Source organism: Giraffa tippelskirchi, chromosome 4 (genome assembly GCF_054371585.1).
Source record: "Giraffa tippelskirchi isolate mGirTip1 chromosome 4, T2T-mGirTip1v1.2.pri, whole genome shotgun sequence".
NCBI lineage: Eukaryota > Metazoa > Chordata > Mammalia > Artiodactyla > Giraffidae > Giraffa > Giraffa tippelskirchi.
In genome coordinates, this window is record NC_137278.1 from 183,947,441 (window position 1) to 183,967,119 (window position 19,679).

Sequence of the window (19,679 nt, forward strand, 5' to 3'; positions counted from 1 at the left end):
TATTTTCTATTCTTTTCATTTGTTTGTTTTTGAATCATTCTAGGCCCACAAAATGAATTGACAAATTTTTTATTTTTCAATTTCTGGAACCACTTACATTAAATATCTATTTGTTGAAAGTTTTATGAATTCACTCATAAAACTATTTGTACTTTGGGCTTACTTGGTCAGTGATACTTGGTTATTATTTTCATTAATCTAATGTTAGTGTTTATTTACATTTTCCATTTACGCTTATATCAGATGTTACTGAATAACTGTTTATAATATTCTTTTATCATTCTGATATTCTCTGATATATCTGAATGATTTTCCATTTTCTCTGTATTTTGTTTATCGCATTTTTTTTCTTGATCATTGTTGCCAGAGGTTGTTTTTTATCTCTTTTTTAAAGAATCAATTATTAGTTTTGTTGCTCTTTATTTCATCTATTTCTGCTTTTTATTTTATTTATTTAATTTTTCTTCCTTTTTGGCTTTCTCTGTTGTTCTATATCTAACTATTTGAGTTTAACACTTACATAATTTGCTCATTTTGATTAATATATATAAAATGATGCATTTTCTTCCAAGTATTGCTTTAACTATACCTCAGGTAATATTTTCTGTAAAGTTTTATTTCTAACTGTTTTGTAACTTCTTAGGTATAAGGATTTCATGCTTTTGTGAGATCATAAGGTGCTGTGTTAGAGGTCAGGGATAAAGAAAAATTCTTCAGTAAAATTTAAATACCGTATTTTCTATATTAAATGGTAACCATGGAAGCAAGAGGGTCATGTGATGTCTCCTGACTTTTATCACTTCCTTCTGAGTAAAATCAGTGATGTTGCCTACATAACCTATGTGTTAGATAGTGAACTGGTCAACTGTATCTCACTCTATGGTACTGAAGAGTTTTTCAAGTTAGTAAAACATTTATGTCAAGAAAATGCCCATCAGTTCAGTTCAGTTCAGTCGCTCAGTCATGTCCGACTCTTTGCGACCCCATTGACTGCAGCACACCAGGCCTCCCTGTCCATCACCACCTCCCGGAGTTTACTCAAACTCATGTCCATTGAGTCAGTGATACCATCCAACCATCTCATCCTCTGTCGTCTCCTTCTCCTCCTGCCCTCAATCTTTCCCAGCATCAGGGTCTTTTCCAATGAGTCAGTTCTTCACATCAACTGGCCAAAGTATTGCAGTTTCAGCTTCAACAACAGCCCTTCCAATGAACACTCAGGACTGAACTCCTTTATGATAGACTGGTTGGATTTCCTTGTAGTCCAAAGGACTCTCAAGAGGCTTCTCCAACACCACAGTTCAAAAGCATCAATTCTTTGGTGCTCAGCTTTCTTTATAGTCCAACTCTCACATCCATACATGACCACTGGAAAAACCATAGCTTTGACTAGAGGGAAATTTGTTGGCAAAGTAATGTCTCTGCTTTTTAATGTGATGTCTAGGTCGGTCATAGCTTTTTTTCCAAGGGGCAAGTGTCTTTTAATTTCATGGCCACAGTCACCATCTGCAGTGATTTTGGAGACCCCAAAATAAAGTCTGCCACTGTTTCCACAGTTCCCCCATCTATTTGCCATGAAGTGATGGGACCAGATGCCATGATCTTGGTTTTCTGAATGTTGAGGTTTAAGCCAATTTTTTCACTCTCTTCTTTCACTTTCATTAAGAGGCTCTTTAGTTCTTCTTCACTTTCTTCCATAAGGGTGGTGTCATCTGCATATCTGAAGTTATTAATATTTCTCCCAGCAATCTTGATTCTAGCTTGTGCTTCCTCCAGCCCAGCGTTTCTCATGATGTACTCTGCATATAAGTTAAGTAAGCAGGATGACAATGTACAGCCTTGAGGTACTCCTTTCCCTATTTGGAGCCAGTCTGTTGTTCCATTTCTAGTTCTAACTGTTGCTTCCTATCTGTTGCTTCCTGATACAGATTTCTCAAGAGGCAGGTCAGGTGGTCTGGTATTCCCATCTCTTTCGGAATTTTACAGAGTTTGTTGGGATCCACACAGTCAAATGCTTTGGCATAGTCAATAAAGTAGAAGTAGATATTTTCCTGAAACTCTCTCGATTTTTCGATGATCCAACAGATGTTGGCAATTTGATCTCTGGTTCCTCTGCCTTTTCTAAAACCAGCTTGAACATCTGGAAGTTCACAGTTCATGTACTGTTGAAGCCTGGCTTGGGGAATTTTGAGCATTACTTTACTAGCATATGAGATGAATGCAATTGTGTGGTAGTTTGAACATTTTCTTTGGCATTGCCTTTCTTAGGGACTGGAATGAAAACTGACCTTTTCCAGTCCTGTGGCCACTGCTGAGTTTTCCAAATTTGATGGCATATTGAGTGCAGCATTTTCACAGCATCATCTTTTAGGATTTGAAATAGCTCAACTGGAATTCCATCACCTCCACTAGCTTTGTTTGTAGTGATGCTTCCTAAGGCCCACTTGACTTCGAATTCCAGGATGACTGGCTCTTGGTGAGTGATCACACCATCGTGATTATCTGGGTTGTGAAGATCCTTTTTGTACAGTTCTTCTGTGTATTCTTGCCACCTCTTCTTAATATCTTCTGCTTCTGTTAGGTCCATACCATTTCTGTCCTTTATTAAACCCATCTTTTCATGAAATGTTCCCTTGATATCTCTAATTTTCTTGAAGAGATCTCTAGTCTTTCCCATTCTGTTGTTTTCCTCTATTTCTTTGCACTGATCACCGAGGAAGGCTTTCTTATCCCTCCTTGCTATTCTTTGGAACTCTGCATTCAAATGAGTATCTCTTTTCTTTTCTCCTTTGCCTTTTGCTTCTCTTCTTTTCACAGCTATTTGTAAGGCCTCCTCAGACAGAAATTTGGCCTTTTTGCATTTCTTTTTCTTGGGGATGGTCTTGATCCCTGTCTCCTGGACAATGTCATGAACCTCCGTCCATAGTTCGAATGGCACTCTATCAGATCTAGTCCCTTAAATCTATTTGTCACTTCCACTGTATAATCATAAAGGATTTGATTTAGGTCATACCTGAATGGTTTAGTGGTTTTCCCCACTTTCTTCAATTTAAGTCTCAATTTGGCAATAAGGAGTTCATGATCTGAGCCACAGTCAGCTCAGATCATGAACTATACATCATCTCTGTTTAGAAAGCAATTTTTTAAAATTACTATCTTTACCTGAAGCTGGTGGAGTCATATATCCTGCATGCCCCTGACTCACCACACCTCAAAGTGCCCCAGTGTAAACATGTGGAGTCCACTAAAGCTCCAAAATATATAGGTGCAGGAATTCCAGCTACAATTAAAGGGAGAAAGAAGAATCCATTAGCAAGGTAAGAAGATAATATGATAATTGGTAAGATAATTGGTAAGAACCAGAAATATGATGTTTTGCTAAAAATGTATTGTGTCCTTTTGTGTAAAAATTTGCTTTCATTTTCTCAGCTTTGGCTAGTCAAAGAAGGGAAGGGAATACAGAGGAAATCTCTAAGTGGATTCATTGAGCAGATAGCCATGCTAATGCTAAAGAGAGTGGAGCATAGCAAATGCCACTGGAAAGGATAGTCTTTATTTCTACATATAAGGGCTTCCCAGGTGGCGCAGTGGTAAAGAATCTGCCTGCAATGCAGGAGACCTGGATTTGATCCCTGGGTTGGTATTCTTGCCTGGAGAATTCCATGGACAGAGAAGCTGGCAGGCTACTGTCCAAAGGGTTCCAAAGAGTTGAACATGACTGAGCGACTTATACACACACACACACATTTCTACGTAAGGAATTTCAGGCAATGGTGAAAAGGTGGGGGAATTTTTGGAGAGAATGGATGAATCTGTGCAACTCTTAAAAAGATGACAAGTCACTTAAAATATGTTTGCTTTGGATTTTTTTTTATCACTTTCCTTGGAAAACTTTTTTTCTTGTTTTCTTTTCTCTTTACATTTACTTATGTAAATCCCTGGCTTTTCTGTATTTTGTTAATATGAATAATTTAAATACACCTAGGGTTGCATTCTTCTTTGGTTGAGGCTAAAGGTTTAACCATTAGAATCACAAACTACTTTGAGAAGAGGATACTGGGGTAGAAATCAATTGATATGAAATGTTTTCTTCTTTGATAACTTTATGATAGAAGTGAGTGAGCAAAAAGTGATGGATAAAATGCCAAAGACCAGAGGTGGGGCTTCTGTGAAACTTATGAACTGAATAATTAGGCCTTGAATAGCCAAGACTTGAGTATGCAAGAAAATTTGCTAATGCTCAATGCATTACTAGCATACAAACAGTTGTGTTAAGAAACTATGGTAGTTTTTAAATTTATGAATTCATTAATTTTTTAGGTGTGTCAAGCCCGAAGAGAAGTCTCTTGGTGTCGGATTACATGCGTTTTGTACACGAGTATTTGGTAAAAATAGTTATTTTTCCCAATATCACATCAGACCACTATTAAATACTAAGTAAATGAAATCACTCCCTCAGAGTAACAATTTAGCAAATATTCCTTCTGCTTGTGAATAGCACTTTGTAATTAGTATGAGAATAAAGAACAAGAAGAGATGAACAACTTCTTCCTTTTACTTGAAAAAGACCTACCTGACCTTAATTCTACTTTTCATCAATACACTTGAAAAGCAAAGAGGCAATGCTTTGTTAAAATAAAATGTGCTTGTCATTTGCCCAAAATATTGCAGAAAAAAGTATAAATAATCATTAATTCAATGTTTTTCTCTACTGATAATTTTTATTTTGCCTTTATCCATCTGATTACCTACCTTTTTTTTCCTTTTTTTTTCTTTTAAATTAATTTATCTATTTCTTAACTTTACAATATTGTATTTGTAGAAACTTGACTGTAAAAGTAACTTCTAGTTCCTAAAGGTAAAATTTAAAGCTGCAGATTTATATTCTGTTAAACTGTTCTACAAATAGAGAAAATTTAATCCTTTCAAACAAAACAACATATCTTCTTATCTTGCTAACGGATTCTTCTTTCTCCCTTTTAATTGTAGCTGGGATTCCTGCACCTATATATTTTGGAGCTTTAGTGGACTCTACATGTTTACACTGGGGAACTTCGAAGTGTGGTGACCCAGGGGCATGCAGGATATATGACTCCAACAGCTTCAGGTAAAGACAGTCATTTTAAAAAATTGCTTTCTAAGCAGAAATGATGTATAAAATGGTACATGGTACCATGGTACATGTCTAACACTTTCTTTGTCAAGTGACTAGACTACTTTTGGTTTTATTTACAAAATAGATACTGATACTATATCTCCATTTGTTATTTACATATTCACTTTATTTCCTCAATATTTTCAAAGTACTTGATAAATATAAGCACAGATGGCTTTCAAAAGGTTGTTCCTTAAATTGGTTGCAATCAGTATATTATGGAAGGCCATGTCTGTGCAGTAACTGCCTATCTAAATTATATTACTCTCAGTAGCCTCGTTTAATCCTACATGATTCCAGCATCTTACTAGCTTAAATCCTTACTTCCTTTGGCCATCCACTTCTGATCTCTAAAATATTTTTTCTCCATTAGTAAATTTCACTGACACGATATTCTTCATGTCTCTTGAAGTCTTATTTTTTGTAAATACAGATCTGATTTTGAACAAACTTCATCTGATATCTACCTGTTTTTGAGCAAAACTCTTCCATTTTTCTCTTTATTTTCACACTCTTTTCCATTTGGAGACCTGAATTTTGTTTAGATTTGTCTTAATTGCTCACTATGGGCAGTAAGAAAACTCTTTTAATTACTAAAAAATGATTTGGTATTGTTTAAAAGAGTCTAAGATCTTGATCAGTAAAAGGATATATATGTCAAGTACTGTGAAGAGAGCAGGCAGAATGAGATTCATGTTTTCATCAGTTCCCTTTTCCTCGGTTATATTGACTATAAGACAAACAGAATTTAAAGTAAGAAAATATCATAGAGTTAAAAAAGGGTATTATTTAATAATAAAAGAAATACTTTACCAAAAATATATGACAATCATGAATACATATAAATCTATCACTATAACCTCAAATATATAAAACAAAAATTCACAAAATTATAATCAGAAATCTACAGTGGAAAATTGCAACACATTTTTACAACAAGTGAATATAAAATGAAAAATTTGTCAGGATATAGAAGATTTGAACCATCTGACTGTGCAAGCATTATCTAATAGATACATAGTGATTTTTTTTTAACCCAACTACCAGCAACCATAGGAAAATAATAGAAATCTCATTGTAAAAGAGATTTTAAAAAATCTTTTGCATATTATTGCTGTGATACTAAGGAGGGAATAAGATACAGATACACCCAAGAACTAGATCAAATGATCTGCTCCTTCTGTGATTATTTCTAGTATCACTGTGAAAAAAACTAGGAAAGGCGTAAGAACCTGGGAAAGTGGGAAAAACAAAGGGAAAATGAACAGATTTGGAGGAGTAAATACAGAGAAACAGAGCAAACAAAGAAAACTGAAGGAAACAAAATACTCAAAAAGAGCTTGTAAACTAAAACATTAAAATGCATGAATAAATCCAATATTAAAAATGACAAGCACATAAATTACCAGTTGAAACATGACTTCATTCCAGATTAAATTACTCTAATGTAAGAGTCTGAAAAACTTTAAAATAAGATGTTTAACCAGCTCAATAGGATTAAAAATAACAAATTGATAGCATAATACCCATTAAAATGAATAAGAAATAACAACAAAAATTCTAGCAGAAATAAAAATATGAATAAGAACCCTTGGAAATATTAGAGATTAAATGGATAGCATTGAAATAAAAGGAATTCTAAATAGATAATAAATTTCAAGTCCACATAAGTTAAAATGAGAATTGGTGAACTGAAAGACGGTATTATAGAAATTATCTAGAATGAAAATTAATGATTTGAACTCATAAACAAAAAAGAATCACTTTAGTAATATTAAAGATCAATTAGCAATTAAAAGATATATCTCAGAAATTTTCAGAACAGAGAGCAGAGGAAATAGCAGAGATAAATTAATGAATTAATGGCTTAGAATTTCCTAGAAGTTAATAGAGACATACATTTTCAGATCAAAAGTGCTCTTTAAATGCCTAGTAGGATGAATTAAATAGACATAGCAAAATGAAATCACAAATGTTCAAATTAAGAAAAAAACATAAGCACAACCCAGAGAAATAAACATGTGGCTTGTAAAGAAATATGATTAGACCAATAGCTGATGGATTATCAACAACCATAGATCCTAATATCTTTATGATCCTTATTGCCTTGGGTTTGGGTTGAAACAAAAACAAACTAGAGAACAAGAAATGGGGAAATGTGACTGCATATAAAACTAAAAGCTTGTTTGCAATTAAAGACACTATAGACATGAAGAATGATAGAACGTAAATCGTGAGCATCAGGAACTCTCATACACTGCTGGTGTTGAATAAAAACTACTGAAAAGAACTTTTGGGCAATATTTAGTAAACTGCATCCTCTAAAATCCTTAGACATATTTTAGAGAAACTCTTGCTCACATGCACAAGAAGAAATGTCAACCAAGGTTTATTGCAGCTTTATTGATATTAGAAAAAATCTGAACAAAAGTGTCCAATAGGAAAATGGATAGTAAGCTGTGGTGTATTTATTACTGAACTCAGGTTTGGTTGCTCACCACTCAGAAGCCAGTAATTCGAGAGGTAGTGTTGGTAGAGAGGAAAGGTGCTTGAGTCAGAAAAGCTGCCAATCTTGGGAGAAGGTGAACTCATGTCCAGAGACCAACTCCAAGGATTCTGCTTAGTCATGATCGTTTTTAAAGGAAAAATATTGCGGGGAAAGATCTCAGTGAATCATCGAGGCAGGAGGGTGGGTTCTGTGTTCTTCTCCATTGAGTGCAGACTGGCTGACTCTCTCTTTAGTGTTATCTTGCCTGAATGATCTCCCTGAAGGATTGCTAAGAGGGCTGTTGGGGGTCAGAGAGCTAATCATTTTTTAACTATTTAATTCTTCATTCTTACCTCTTTTTATCTAGGAAAAGAATCAACAGTTTAGGCAACGCATGGTGTGCATTCAAGAAAGCATAAATCAGGAATTAGTTTCAATTGTTTAGTGATTTCTTTACTATAACTAGGTTTTTAAAGTTACAGGGGACAGAAATGGGTAAACAGAAAAGGGGCAAAACAATTGCTTTTATGTTCATATGTTGCAATATAGTTCAATAGTTAAACAATGTAGAACTACATGTATAAGCCTAGTTTTAAAATGGTGGACTGATAGAAAAAGTTCAGAATAAAAACATAATATTATGCCAATTATTTAAAATGTGAAAATATATACAATAATTGTATAAAGTATGAGTGGATACATGCATAATTTGTAAAGCTATAGAAATACAAAAATTTTGTAGGAACAAAATCCATAAAATTCAACATAGTGTTACACCTGAAGTGGGTTAGAATATAATAGAATCATAGAAATACACAGAGGAATTAAATGTATTAATATCTTTTAAAATGGTCTGAAACAAAAATGGCAAAATTTAATCATTTAAAAAACCTGGATGATGAGTATAAATATGTTTAACTCTTTTTTTCCTGCATTCTTGAAATGTTTCCTAATAAGAGAAAATATTAGAACTAGGAAAATGAATACAAGAAGCAGAAATTCATGAACAGACTATAGACCATAGAGGTTACCAAAAAGCTGTGTTCTTGAAAAGATTAAAATATAATAACAGCAATCTGGAAAGGCAAATAAAGAGAAGAGGCACAAATAAACACTATTAAAAATGAAAAAGGAAATATAAATACAGATACTTAGGAAGTTTAAACATTGTAATTTGGAAGCATATTAAGTAGAGAGTTTTTTAGATAAATATGTATTACCAAATTTTACTATAAATATGTAGAAAACATAAATATTTTCATAGTCATTAAAAAGTGTGAATGAGTCATAAATTCTCATCTTCCAAAGGCATCAAGTCCAGAAACTTTTAAGGCAAGTTTTACAAACCTTCAATGAACTGTTGATCCCTGCATTACACAAGTTATTCTTAGACATGGAAAAAGAGGGAAAATTTCCCTGTTCATTTTATAAAGCTAATGCAATCTTGATATTGACATTAGACAAGCTCAGTACAAGGCAAAAAGTATAGACTGATTTTAGTTATACATGCAAAAAGTTAACAAACTGAATCTGTTACTGTGTAAAAACTAACAAATGGAGTTTGTTTCTGAATAATAATAGTCTTGGCTATTCTGCTAACTACATACAGAAAAATGATTTGGTGATATTTTACAAATTCAAAACTAAAACTTTGAGCAAATTCAGAAGAGAAGAAAGCAATTTCCTTAACCTGATTAAGGTCATCTAAGGAAACTCAGGAGTAAATATTACAAATTAGTGATGATTCTTTGGAAGCACTCTTGCTAAACACTGAAATAAAACTGCTATCACTGTCAGTATTAAATTTAAGTCGGAGAGTCTAATGTAAAAAGATAAAATAAAAATAGTAACAGAAGATTAAAAAAGAGGAAAATCAATTTTGATTTTCCTGGATAAAAAATTCCCCAAATCATTTCAACAAAAGTTAGACTTCATAAGCTAATGAATGAACGCTCATGAGGTTCATTCCTAAGATTGATGAGATTCATTCCTAAGGCTGACATGCAAAACAATTAGCTGCTGTTGTCCTTATGGGGTAAAATATTAATAATTAAAAATATGCAAAGCTAGTTATTATTCACTACAGTCTCTTCATAAGTTTTAATATGTTTTAACTTTTTTTTAATAGATACATCTACCTTGGATTACCAGCAGCACTAAGAGGAACAAGCTATATTCCAGCCTTTTTGATCCTCTTTGTTTTGAGGAAGTATCGTCTACCTGAGGAAAATGCCTCTTCAGAAACTATGCTTGTGGCAAAGTTTACAGGGAAGGAAAATGAGGGCAAAGAAATGGATCAAAATTCCAAAGTTTTGAATGACAATGAATTGAAAACTAAACTATAATGCTCTTTTATATCATGCTTTCCAGAATTGGAGAACACAATACAACTTAATCATTTTTAAAATCAATAGAGGTACTGCGGGTAACTTTTCCTTATTTTTAAGAACCTCAACATTTTTTTTTTTTAACTCAAGGAGAAAAAATATTCATGATAGTATTTCTGAGGCAACAATGGCATTTGAGATTTTCCTCAGAGAGACATTTACACACAAAACAGGATATTAGAACCAGCTTTATTTTTATGTTAAATTGTTAAAACAACAATTTCTCTTTTAACTCATGCAAAATATTTCCATCTCTTCCAAATGATTTTTTATAATTTCCTATTATGAAAATCTATTTAATTCTATTGAAATCCTGCATTGATATAGTGATTATTAGGAGAATGAAATTCTTTTCTTCATATGTGAATATTTAAGGATTTTCTTCAAATTTAAGTGAACAAAGTGAAAGAAGTCAACAAAGTCAAAGACTTTAAGTGAAAGAAGCCTGAATAATTTTATTCTATTTTGGAATTTTTCTTTAACTCTTCCTATCCATTCCACATATGATTCTTTTAAAATAGATTATTCACAATAAAGGACAGAAATGGTATGGACCTAACAGAAGCAGAAGACATTAAGAAGAGGTGGCAAGAATACACAGAAGAACTATACAAAAAAGATCTTCATGACCCAGATAATCACGATGGTGTGATCACCAACCTAGAGCCAGACATTTTGGAATGCGAAGTCAAGTCGGCCTTAGGAAGCATCACTACAAACCAAGCTAGTGGAAGTGATGGAATTTCAGTTGAGCTACTTCAAATCCTAAAAGATGATGCTATGAAAGTGCTTCACTCAATATGCCAGCAAATTTGGTAAACTCAGCAGTGGCCACAGGACTGGAAAAAGTCAGTTTTCATTCCAATCCCTAAGAAAGGCAATGCCAAAGAATGTTCAAACTACTACACAATTGCACTATCTTACAGGCTAGTAAAGTAATGCTCAAAATTCTCTAAGCCAGGCTTCAACAGTACGTGAACCATGAACTTCCAGATGTTCAAGCTGGTTTTAGAAAAGGCAGAGGAAACAGAGATCAAATTGCCAACATCCGTTGGATCATTGAAAAAGCAAGCAAGTTCCAGAAAAATATCTAGTCCTGCTTTATTGACTATGCCATAGCCTTTGATTGTGTGGACCACAACAAACTCTGTAAAATTCTGAAAGAGATGGGAATACCAGACCACCTGACCTGCCTCTTGAGAAATCTGTATGCAGGTCAGGAAGCAACAGCTACAACTAGACATGGAACAACAGACTGGTTCCAAATAGTGAAAGGAGTATGTCAAGGCTGTACATTGTCACCCTGCTTATTTAACTTATATGCAGAGTACATCATGAGAAATGCTGGGCTGGATGAAGCACAAGCTAGAATCAAGTCTGCAGGGAGAAATATCAATAATGTCAGATATGCAGATGACACCATCCTTATGGTAGAAAGCAAAGAAGAACTAAAGAGCATCTTAATGAAAGTGAAAGAGAAGAGTGAAAAAGTTGGCTCAAAACTCAACTTTCAGAAAACAAAGATCATGGCATCTGGTCCCATCACTTCATGGCAAATAGATGGGGAAACAATGGCAGACTTTACTTGGGGGGGCTCCAAAATCACTGCAGATGGTGACTGCAGCCATGAAATTAAAAGATGCTTGCTCCTTGGAAGGAAAGTTGTGCCAACCTAGACAGCATATTAAAAAGCTTTGCCAACAAAGGGTCTGTCTAGTTGGACTATGGTTTTTCCAGTAGTCATGTATGGATGTGAGAGTTCGACTATAGAGAAAGCTGAACACTGAAGAATTGATGCTTTTGAACTGTGGTGTTGGAGAAGACTTTTGAGAGTCCCTTGGACTGCAAGGATATCCAACCAGTCCATCCTAAAGGAGATCAGTCCTGAATATTCATTGGAAGGACTGATACTGAAGCTGAAACTCCAATACTTTGGCCACCTGATGCAAAGAACTGACTCATTTGAAAAGACCCTGATGCTAGGAAAGATTGAAGGGGGGAGGAGAAGGGGATGACAGAGGATGAGACGGTTGGATGACATCACCGACTCAATGGACATGAGTTTGAGTAAACTCCATGAGTTGGCGATGGACAGGGAAGTCTGGCATGCTGCAGTCCATGGGGTTACAAAGAGTCAGACACGACTGAGCAACTGAACTGAACTGAACTGACTCACTAATATGCTATCACTTGCTTTCAGTTCATTCCCTCCTTTGTGATTAATATCATATATTTTCTCATTTTGTCCAGAGTACTGACAAACTTAATCAAATAATTAAAAATCATGTAGCAAAGACTGTTGGATTTTTATTTCTTCAGCTATTCAGACTTGGCAACTAAATTTTGCAGACCAATATGATCCCCTGAAAATTGGTTGCATCTTTTAAGAAGAAAGCAACCGAGAGGACTGAGTAGAACAGGTTTGGGTGGAGGATTAAAAGTTAAATTCTGTGCTCGTGAAATTTGAGATTTCACCTCTGAGTGTATTAAAAAAGAACCTTGATTCAAGACAAGAATAGTGTTGACACTGGAGAGAGGAGCTAAAATCATTGCAGCTGAGGACTTCCAACTCAGAGGAGGTGTGGCAACTGCGATGAGGGCCCATTGGGTATTAGAGTCAGGTGAAATGAAACTTGGAGCTGCTGTGTTTGGGAAGGGATGAAATTGGGAGAGTGGTCTGGAAGGTAAAAGAGGAGCAAGGACTCACTTTGTATCCAGAGAGTTGTGAGAAAAACAGCTACCATATGAGAAGCTTTTGGGGGAAGCAGAGGCCTCAGGAGAAACCCAGATTTTGGTGAGGCTGAACCTGTGAAAAAGAATGCTGGTTTATGAGTTTTAGAATATGAACATTTTGGAAATGAGGGACTCAGAATTCCAGGGGACCCACTGAAAGTGGGAAGATTTCAAAATTTGAGTCTGAGAGAAAAAGTTGATAATTGGAAATGAAATTAGACAATGAAAATTAGAAGAAAGGGAAGGAGAGATCATCTGGAATTCTGGGAATTTTTAGGTAACTGACATAGAGAGATGAGTCCGGATGGATTTCAAGGCAGATGGTGTTGGCAAGACCATGAATGTCAAAATCAGGCAGTGTCATGACTGGGTTCTCTCATGACTCCTTGTCACGGAGGCAAACTGAAGAAGTAGAATCTTGCTTGAGTACCTGTGGCTCTTTCTTGACTACTATTGATGCGTTTAAAGTGATCAGGGAAAGCTGAGTCTTAACTCTATGCATGGTTCACCCACTTGAATACCCTAAATGGAGCAAAGTAGATCAAGAGAGATATGATTTTGGACCCAGTGTCTTGGGCTCACCCTTATTCCTTGCTGGGAAAGATGGCATTTTGCTGTAGGGTTCTCTTTTGATGCTTCTTGAGTGTTGGAGTGCTTTGTGACCACTCCTGACCTCTGTTGTTCAAGTTCGTGAAGCCTGGGAAAGTCAATTATTGTTCTGGGCATTTGGCCTCTCTCAGGATAGGGTAGAAGTGAAAGTATAGCAGATGAAAGTAGAGGAGAGAAACAGCAGGAAACAGGTAATGGGAAGCCTAGAGTCATTCATGGTCTTATTTAATATTGCGAGGAGCCTACGTTCTTGAAATAAGAAATGATTCAATATATTATTTATAATTCTAAATATAACTAATATTTATAGGAACTTTACAAATAAGTACTTAGAAAAACCATGAAAATTCTGGAAAAGCATAAAGGGAAGGAGAGGGATTTTTCATATTTTATAGCACAGTTAAATGTGTTTTAATCATGATAAATTCAGATAAAATTGGCAAACATATCTTATTGGAACCAGAGAAGTGGTTGCCTCTGCAGCATCAGACCCAGGAAGAGATGCAAAGAGCAATGCATTTGCCTTTCATTTTTGTCTTTTTTATATTCTGATTTCTTTTCCCTGTGATCTACTTCCCTGGTGGCTCAGACGGTAAAGCGTCTGTCTACAATGCGGGAGACCTGGGTTCAATCCCTGGGTTGGGAAGATTCACTGGAGAAGGAAGCAGCAACCCACTCCAGTACTCTTGCCTAGAAAATCCCATGGACGGAGGAGCCTGGTGCAGGCTACTGTCCATGGGGTCGCAAAGAGTCAGACACGACTGAGCGACTTCACTTTCCCAGTGCATGTAAAATACAATGAAAAAATAATGTTTCACAGAGAACATATCAGCAAAAGCAATAATAAAAGAAGTAAGGCATTTTACAGAAAGGGAAGAAACTGAGTCTTCCAATTGTGAGAGCTTCAAAGTTTCTCCAGTGGGTGTTTATTGAACAATTTTTTTTCTATACTTGGTTCTAGAGGATATGCGTGTTGGTGCATGTATGTAAGGACATGGTAATAAACTAAGTTGTAGGCTGTAAAATTCAAGTTGGTGCCATTTTATTAGGTAAATACATATACACAGAAAACAATGACAGAACGATAAACAGCACAAAGTAATTTCAAACCCTCTGGACATAAGATGAGTCACTAAGTAATCAGAGTTGTTTTTTTTGTTTGTTTTTTTTTCCCAAAAGCTTCCCATCTAGTCTTGAGGGTAAAGATGACTCTGGGTTGATAAAAGAAAGATTAACACTGTGTCTTGATTCACAGAAGGGTAGAAACAAATGTAAGAACATCTCTTTTGCTGCTGGCTACAGTTACAGAGACTACAAGCTTTGATCAATGAGATACTGGCAGAGGCATAGATGGGAAGCGATTTCTTTCCAAAATAATAAGACAAAGCTTTCTAGACTCAAGGAGTGGCAAGAAGCACTGGGATGAAAGATGATGAAACATGGTGTGGCAGGGAGACAGGAAAAGCCTGGCCACGAGCAGAGGCAGGGCTGAGTTTTATGGATTTTTTAGCTTACCAAATTTGAGAGAAAGGCCTATAAAAAAATTCAAAATGGGGATTTCCTTGTGACCCAGTGGCTAAGACTCCCTGCTATCAATGCAGCGGGCTCAGGTTTTATCCCTGGTCGGGAAACTAGATCCTGTGGTTAAGACCTGGTGCAGCCAAATAAATAAATATTTTTACTAAATTAAATATGATGAATACAAATAAAGTTAAAAGTGAATATTTATTTATAATAACAATCAAAAACGTCATAACAAATTCCATGTGCTATACTTCAAGAGGATCATGATTTTTTTTTTTTAAATCCCAATGCAAACATTAGCGTTAAATGGGAAATTTAATTTTAATAAAGGTTTCCTGCTGAGTCCCTTGGACAGCAAGGAGATCAAACCAACCAATGCTAAAGGAAATCAACCCTGAGTATTCATTGGAAGGACTGATGCTGAAGCTCCAATACTTTGGCCACCTGATGTGAAGAGGTGACTCATTGGAAAAGACCCTGATGCTGGGAAACATTGAAGGCAGGAGGAGAAGGGGATGACAGAGGATGAGATGGTTGGATGGCATCACTGACTCAATGGACATGAGTTTGCTCAAACTCCGGGAGATGGTGAAGAACAGGGAAGTCTGGTGTGCTGCAGTCCATGGGATCACAAAGAGTCAGACACAACTGAGCGATTGAACAACAACAACAACTTCTAAGGAAGAGAAGCTTTTCTCTTCATGAGGATGGGCAACAAAAACTGTAGCTTGTGGTGCTGATGAAAACTCCTGCAGCTGGGAAGGGCAGCAGGAAGAAAAGCTCCACCACCCAGGGAAGGACAGGTCACCCCCAAGATCCTGGTTCACCGAGCCTGCCTGTCTCCATAGCCATGTCCACGTGAGACAAGAGATAGGCTCCAGACTAAGAAGGTGGAATTGGTGCCCTGTGGATAGATACTCGGAGAAGGCAATGGCACCCCACTCCAGTACTCTTGCCTGGAAAATCCCATGGACGGAGGAGCCTGGTAGGCTACAGTCCATGGGGTCGCTAAGAGTCGGACACGACTGAGCGACTTCACTTTCACTTTTCCCTTTCATGCACTGGAGAAGGAAATGGCAATCCACTCCAGTATTCTTGCCTGGAGAATCCCAGGGACGGGGGAGCCTGGTGGGCTGCCGTCTATGGGGTCGCACAGAGTCGGAGACGACTGAAGCGACTTAGCAGCAGTAGCAGCAGCAGGATAGATACTCCAAAACAGCAGGAGTGAGAGAGGAGCTGAGTTGTGCTCAGATAAGAGATCAAAGACCTCATATTCCTCATTCTCAAAGTCAAGGAGACCTTCCTGACTACAAACATACAGAAAGGCTCCTTGGAAGTCAAAAGACAGGGGTCATCACCTCATAGTGATATCAACCTACTCATAGGCCTCTTCACTAGAATTCATCTTGGCTAAGAGAGGCACATGCATGCATGGGAGGATCCTAGTGTTTTTGATCTCCTTTAGGATTGACTAGTTTGATCTCCTTGGTGTCCAAGGGATTCTCAAAAGTCTTCTCCAGCACCACAGTTCAAAACACCATTTCTTCAGTGCTCAGCTTTCTTTATAGTCCAACTCTCATTTTCATACATGACTACTGGAAAAACCATAGCATTGACTGTATGGACCCTGAGACCAACCAAATACAGATTCAGAACCAAGCAAAGCAAGATGATTTGCTGAAGAAAAAAACCCAGAAGAAATGCCCTATAAAAGAGATTCAAACTACCATGAGGGTTTGACTCTCTCTCTGAGCCTGCCTGTGTGCCTGCTATGCACATGGACTCTTTTTCCTCCTAATAAATAAACATTTTACTTGTTTTACAACTTTCTATCTCTATGTGGAAATTCATTTCTATGCAGTTGATGGGCCAGGGCCTTGTCTCTGGTCACTGGACCCTGATGGTCTAGTGGTTAGGATTCAGTGCTCTCACTGACTTGGCCTGACCTCAGTCTCTGGCTGGGAACCAAAACCTTGCTTCAAGCTGCTGCAGACTGAGGCCACACGAGATCACACCCATGGTAACAAGGATCCAGTAAAAAGAAGAGTGGGATATATTTGGGTGAGTGGCAAGAGACAGATTTTTCATGGGTAGCATGGCAAAGGGAGAACCAAATCCATAAAGGGAATAGATCCTAAATAAAGTTTTCCTAGAGGGATTTGAAGCTCTTGGTGCACTGAGGGTAACCATGCATGTGTGCACACAAGCTCAGTCACTCTGTGGTGTCCGACTCTTTTACGACTCCATGCACTCTAGCCTGCCAGGCTCCTCTGTCCATGGAGTTTTCCGGGCAAGAATACTGGAGCGGGTTGCCATTTTCTACTCCAGGGGAATCTTCCTGACCCAGGGATCGAACCTGTGTCTCCTGCATTGGCAGGTGGATCCTTTACCACTGAGCCACCTGGGAAGTTCCTGAGGGTAACCAGAGCAACCACACACCTCAAACCCAGCCTCACTCTTGATACAGAGCCCACACTAAAGGTCTAGTAGAAGGAAAGATGTGCTCATCTCCAAGTTTGAAAAATATTTACCTCCATATCAACTGTCGGCTACTACATTTATAGCCTTCAACAAAAAATTGTAAGACACAAAAAGGTAATAAAAAACAGAATAGACAAGGCAATCATCAACCACAAACCCAGATATAAAACAGATTAGTCAAATTATTAGAATTATTAAAAAAAAGACTTTGAAAAAGTGAATGTGACTCAAAAGGACATTTTTACAGAGGGTTTAAATGTCTGGAATCATTATGGTAGGATCAGTCTTAAACATAATGGTGAATAGACAAAAGTTGTTTAGCGCTTATGATCTCACTTTTCTGTTACTTTTGCTCTTGCTTTCTGAAAATCTTCATGTTTTCTACTTCCACTCCTTTCAAAAATATATTGCTTGAAAATGATTTAAATCTCATGCCCACTGTGATTGGAATCTCACTCTGGATAAATATATGATCTCTTCCAACTGAACTAGAGATGAAATCTTAATTCAAAGGGATAATGTTCTAAGGATAGAAGTTGAAACAGCCCCAAGTTTAACAGTGGAGATTGGCTGAGACTCAGAGGTATATCTGTGGGGTTTTTTAGTGATAATTTTAAAATTTTATTGTTGACTTAAAAATGCACAATGTGAGAGTTGTAAGTTAACTTTTATTTGGGGCAAAATGAGGACTATCACCCAGGAGACAGATCTCGGATAGCTCTGAGAAACTACTTCTAGGAGGCAGAGGGCAAGATCAGTATGTATGTGGTTTTGGTGAAGGGGGAATACATGCAATCAAACCCACAGTTTTTGCAGATTTCTGCTAGTCATGAGGAGTAATCATCACCATGAAGGATTTTAGCACTTTTGTAGATATGAAGAGGTACAGGTACAAGAACTGGGTTCATAAAATTGGTTCCTGAAAAGATCTGACTATCTGAAGCTCTGTTCTGCCATTTTTCCCAGAGCACAGAGTGCCTCATTTCTGCTCTCCACCATGAACTCCTCTCAGAGGGTGTTGAAAGTCAGCAGCTGCAGCAACATATGATTTAATCCTTGTAGAGATAGATGGCAAGTGCCAATGTGTAGTTGACGCCACTTTTCATCTACTTCTGAGGACATCCCCCTTACAAAACCTCATAGTCTTATAAACTACAGGTTTAAAGTTGGTGTTGCTGAAACCACACTGCTTATCTAATCATCTCATAAGGTTGGTTCTTGGTTTCCATGTGGTGAGCAAGCCTATTTAGGGTTTCCCAGGTGGTACTAATGTGCCGGAGTCCAGCTCCAGCAGGTCCAGGGTTTCCCTCAGGATGGACGGCGTCGGCGATGCGAATGAGAAGACACAGCGAGTCTCAGCATTTCCAAGTGTCTCCCAAGTGTCTTCCAACTTTATTATTTTTAAGACAGCTTTTATATTTTTTGTGGTACATAGAAACAAATGTAAAGTATAGAGTCATACCAATTCAGCTTAGTGGGCATACCAATTTAGCTTAATGGGCATATGAATTCAGCTTAATGGGCCTATCAATTCAGCTCAATAGGCCAGCAGTTTTGACCTTCATCGAAACTGTTTGCGTGTTTTTAGTTACAAAAAGCCTCATTTTGTTTACATCATCTTCTGGCCTGGTGGCCTGCTAACACCTTGTGACTCTCCATTGATAAGGGTTGATCAGTCAGAACACTTTTGTATCAGGCACAGCAGGACAGAATTCATCAACAGGAAGTTTTAAGGTAAAACCTGTTTTTGGTAATTTACTCTATGCCTTGAGCTTAACAGAAAAGAATGCAGTTCCATAAAGTCAAAGAACAGCAAGCTGAAGTTCAGCTTTAAGTAAGAATCATCAGTTAAATCAACGATTGTCTTATTATTTGTATTAAAGCTAAACTTCTACTTATATAAATCTCTAACTATTATGCTTTTATTATATAGGCTAAATACGTTAAGAGTAAAAACATAGTGAGTAAATATAGATTAAGTAACAGTTTCATAAAGCAATATTTCTTATATTTCCTAACAAGCCTTTTTTCCTGCGAAGGGTTTTGTGCCCATAGGGGCTTTCTGTGTGGAGGCTCTCAATGTTGTTTTATTATTAAGGAGCAGTTATGCATATTAGCTCTAAAGGCACAGGCTTATTTATTAAACAAATTAATGTTAGCAAAAGGAATTTAGATCAGCATACTCTATATCCCAGATAATTTTATTTAGGGTGCAACCGTTCAGGGGCCTTGTTGATTTGAGGTTTCAGAATGATCTATTTTAGAAGGAAATCGGGAAAGGCCTTTTGCTTAAGTCATAGAA

The 19,679-nt window shown here is 36.9% G+C and overlaps 1 protein-coding gene across 4 annotated transcripts in view; it reads left to right on the forward strand.

Moving 5' to 3' along the window:
- Positions 1–12,324, forward strand: part of SLCO1A2 (solute carrier organic anion transporter family member 1A2) — a 107,288-nt gene extending 94,964 nt beyond the window's left edge. For 3 of the 4 annotated variants that reach the window (XM_081592266.1, XM_081592265.1, XM_081592264.1), the window contains 3 exons: positions 4,321–4,385; positions 4,990–5,107; positions 9,772–12,324. In XM_081592266.1, the coding sequence (XP_081448392.1) occupies positions 4,321–4,385; positions 4,990–5,107; positions 9,772–9,988 (400 nt within the window). In that variant the 3' untranslated portion in view covers positions 9,989–12,324. The remainder of the gene's footprint in view (positions 1–4,320; positions 4,386–4,989; positions 5,108–9,771) is intronic. The other variant, XR_014082624.1, reaches the window with a different exon arrangement.
- The last annotated feature ends 7,355 nt before the right edge of the window (positions 12,325–19,679 follow it).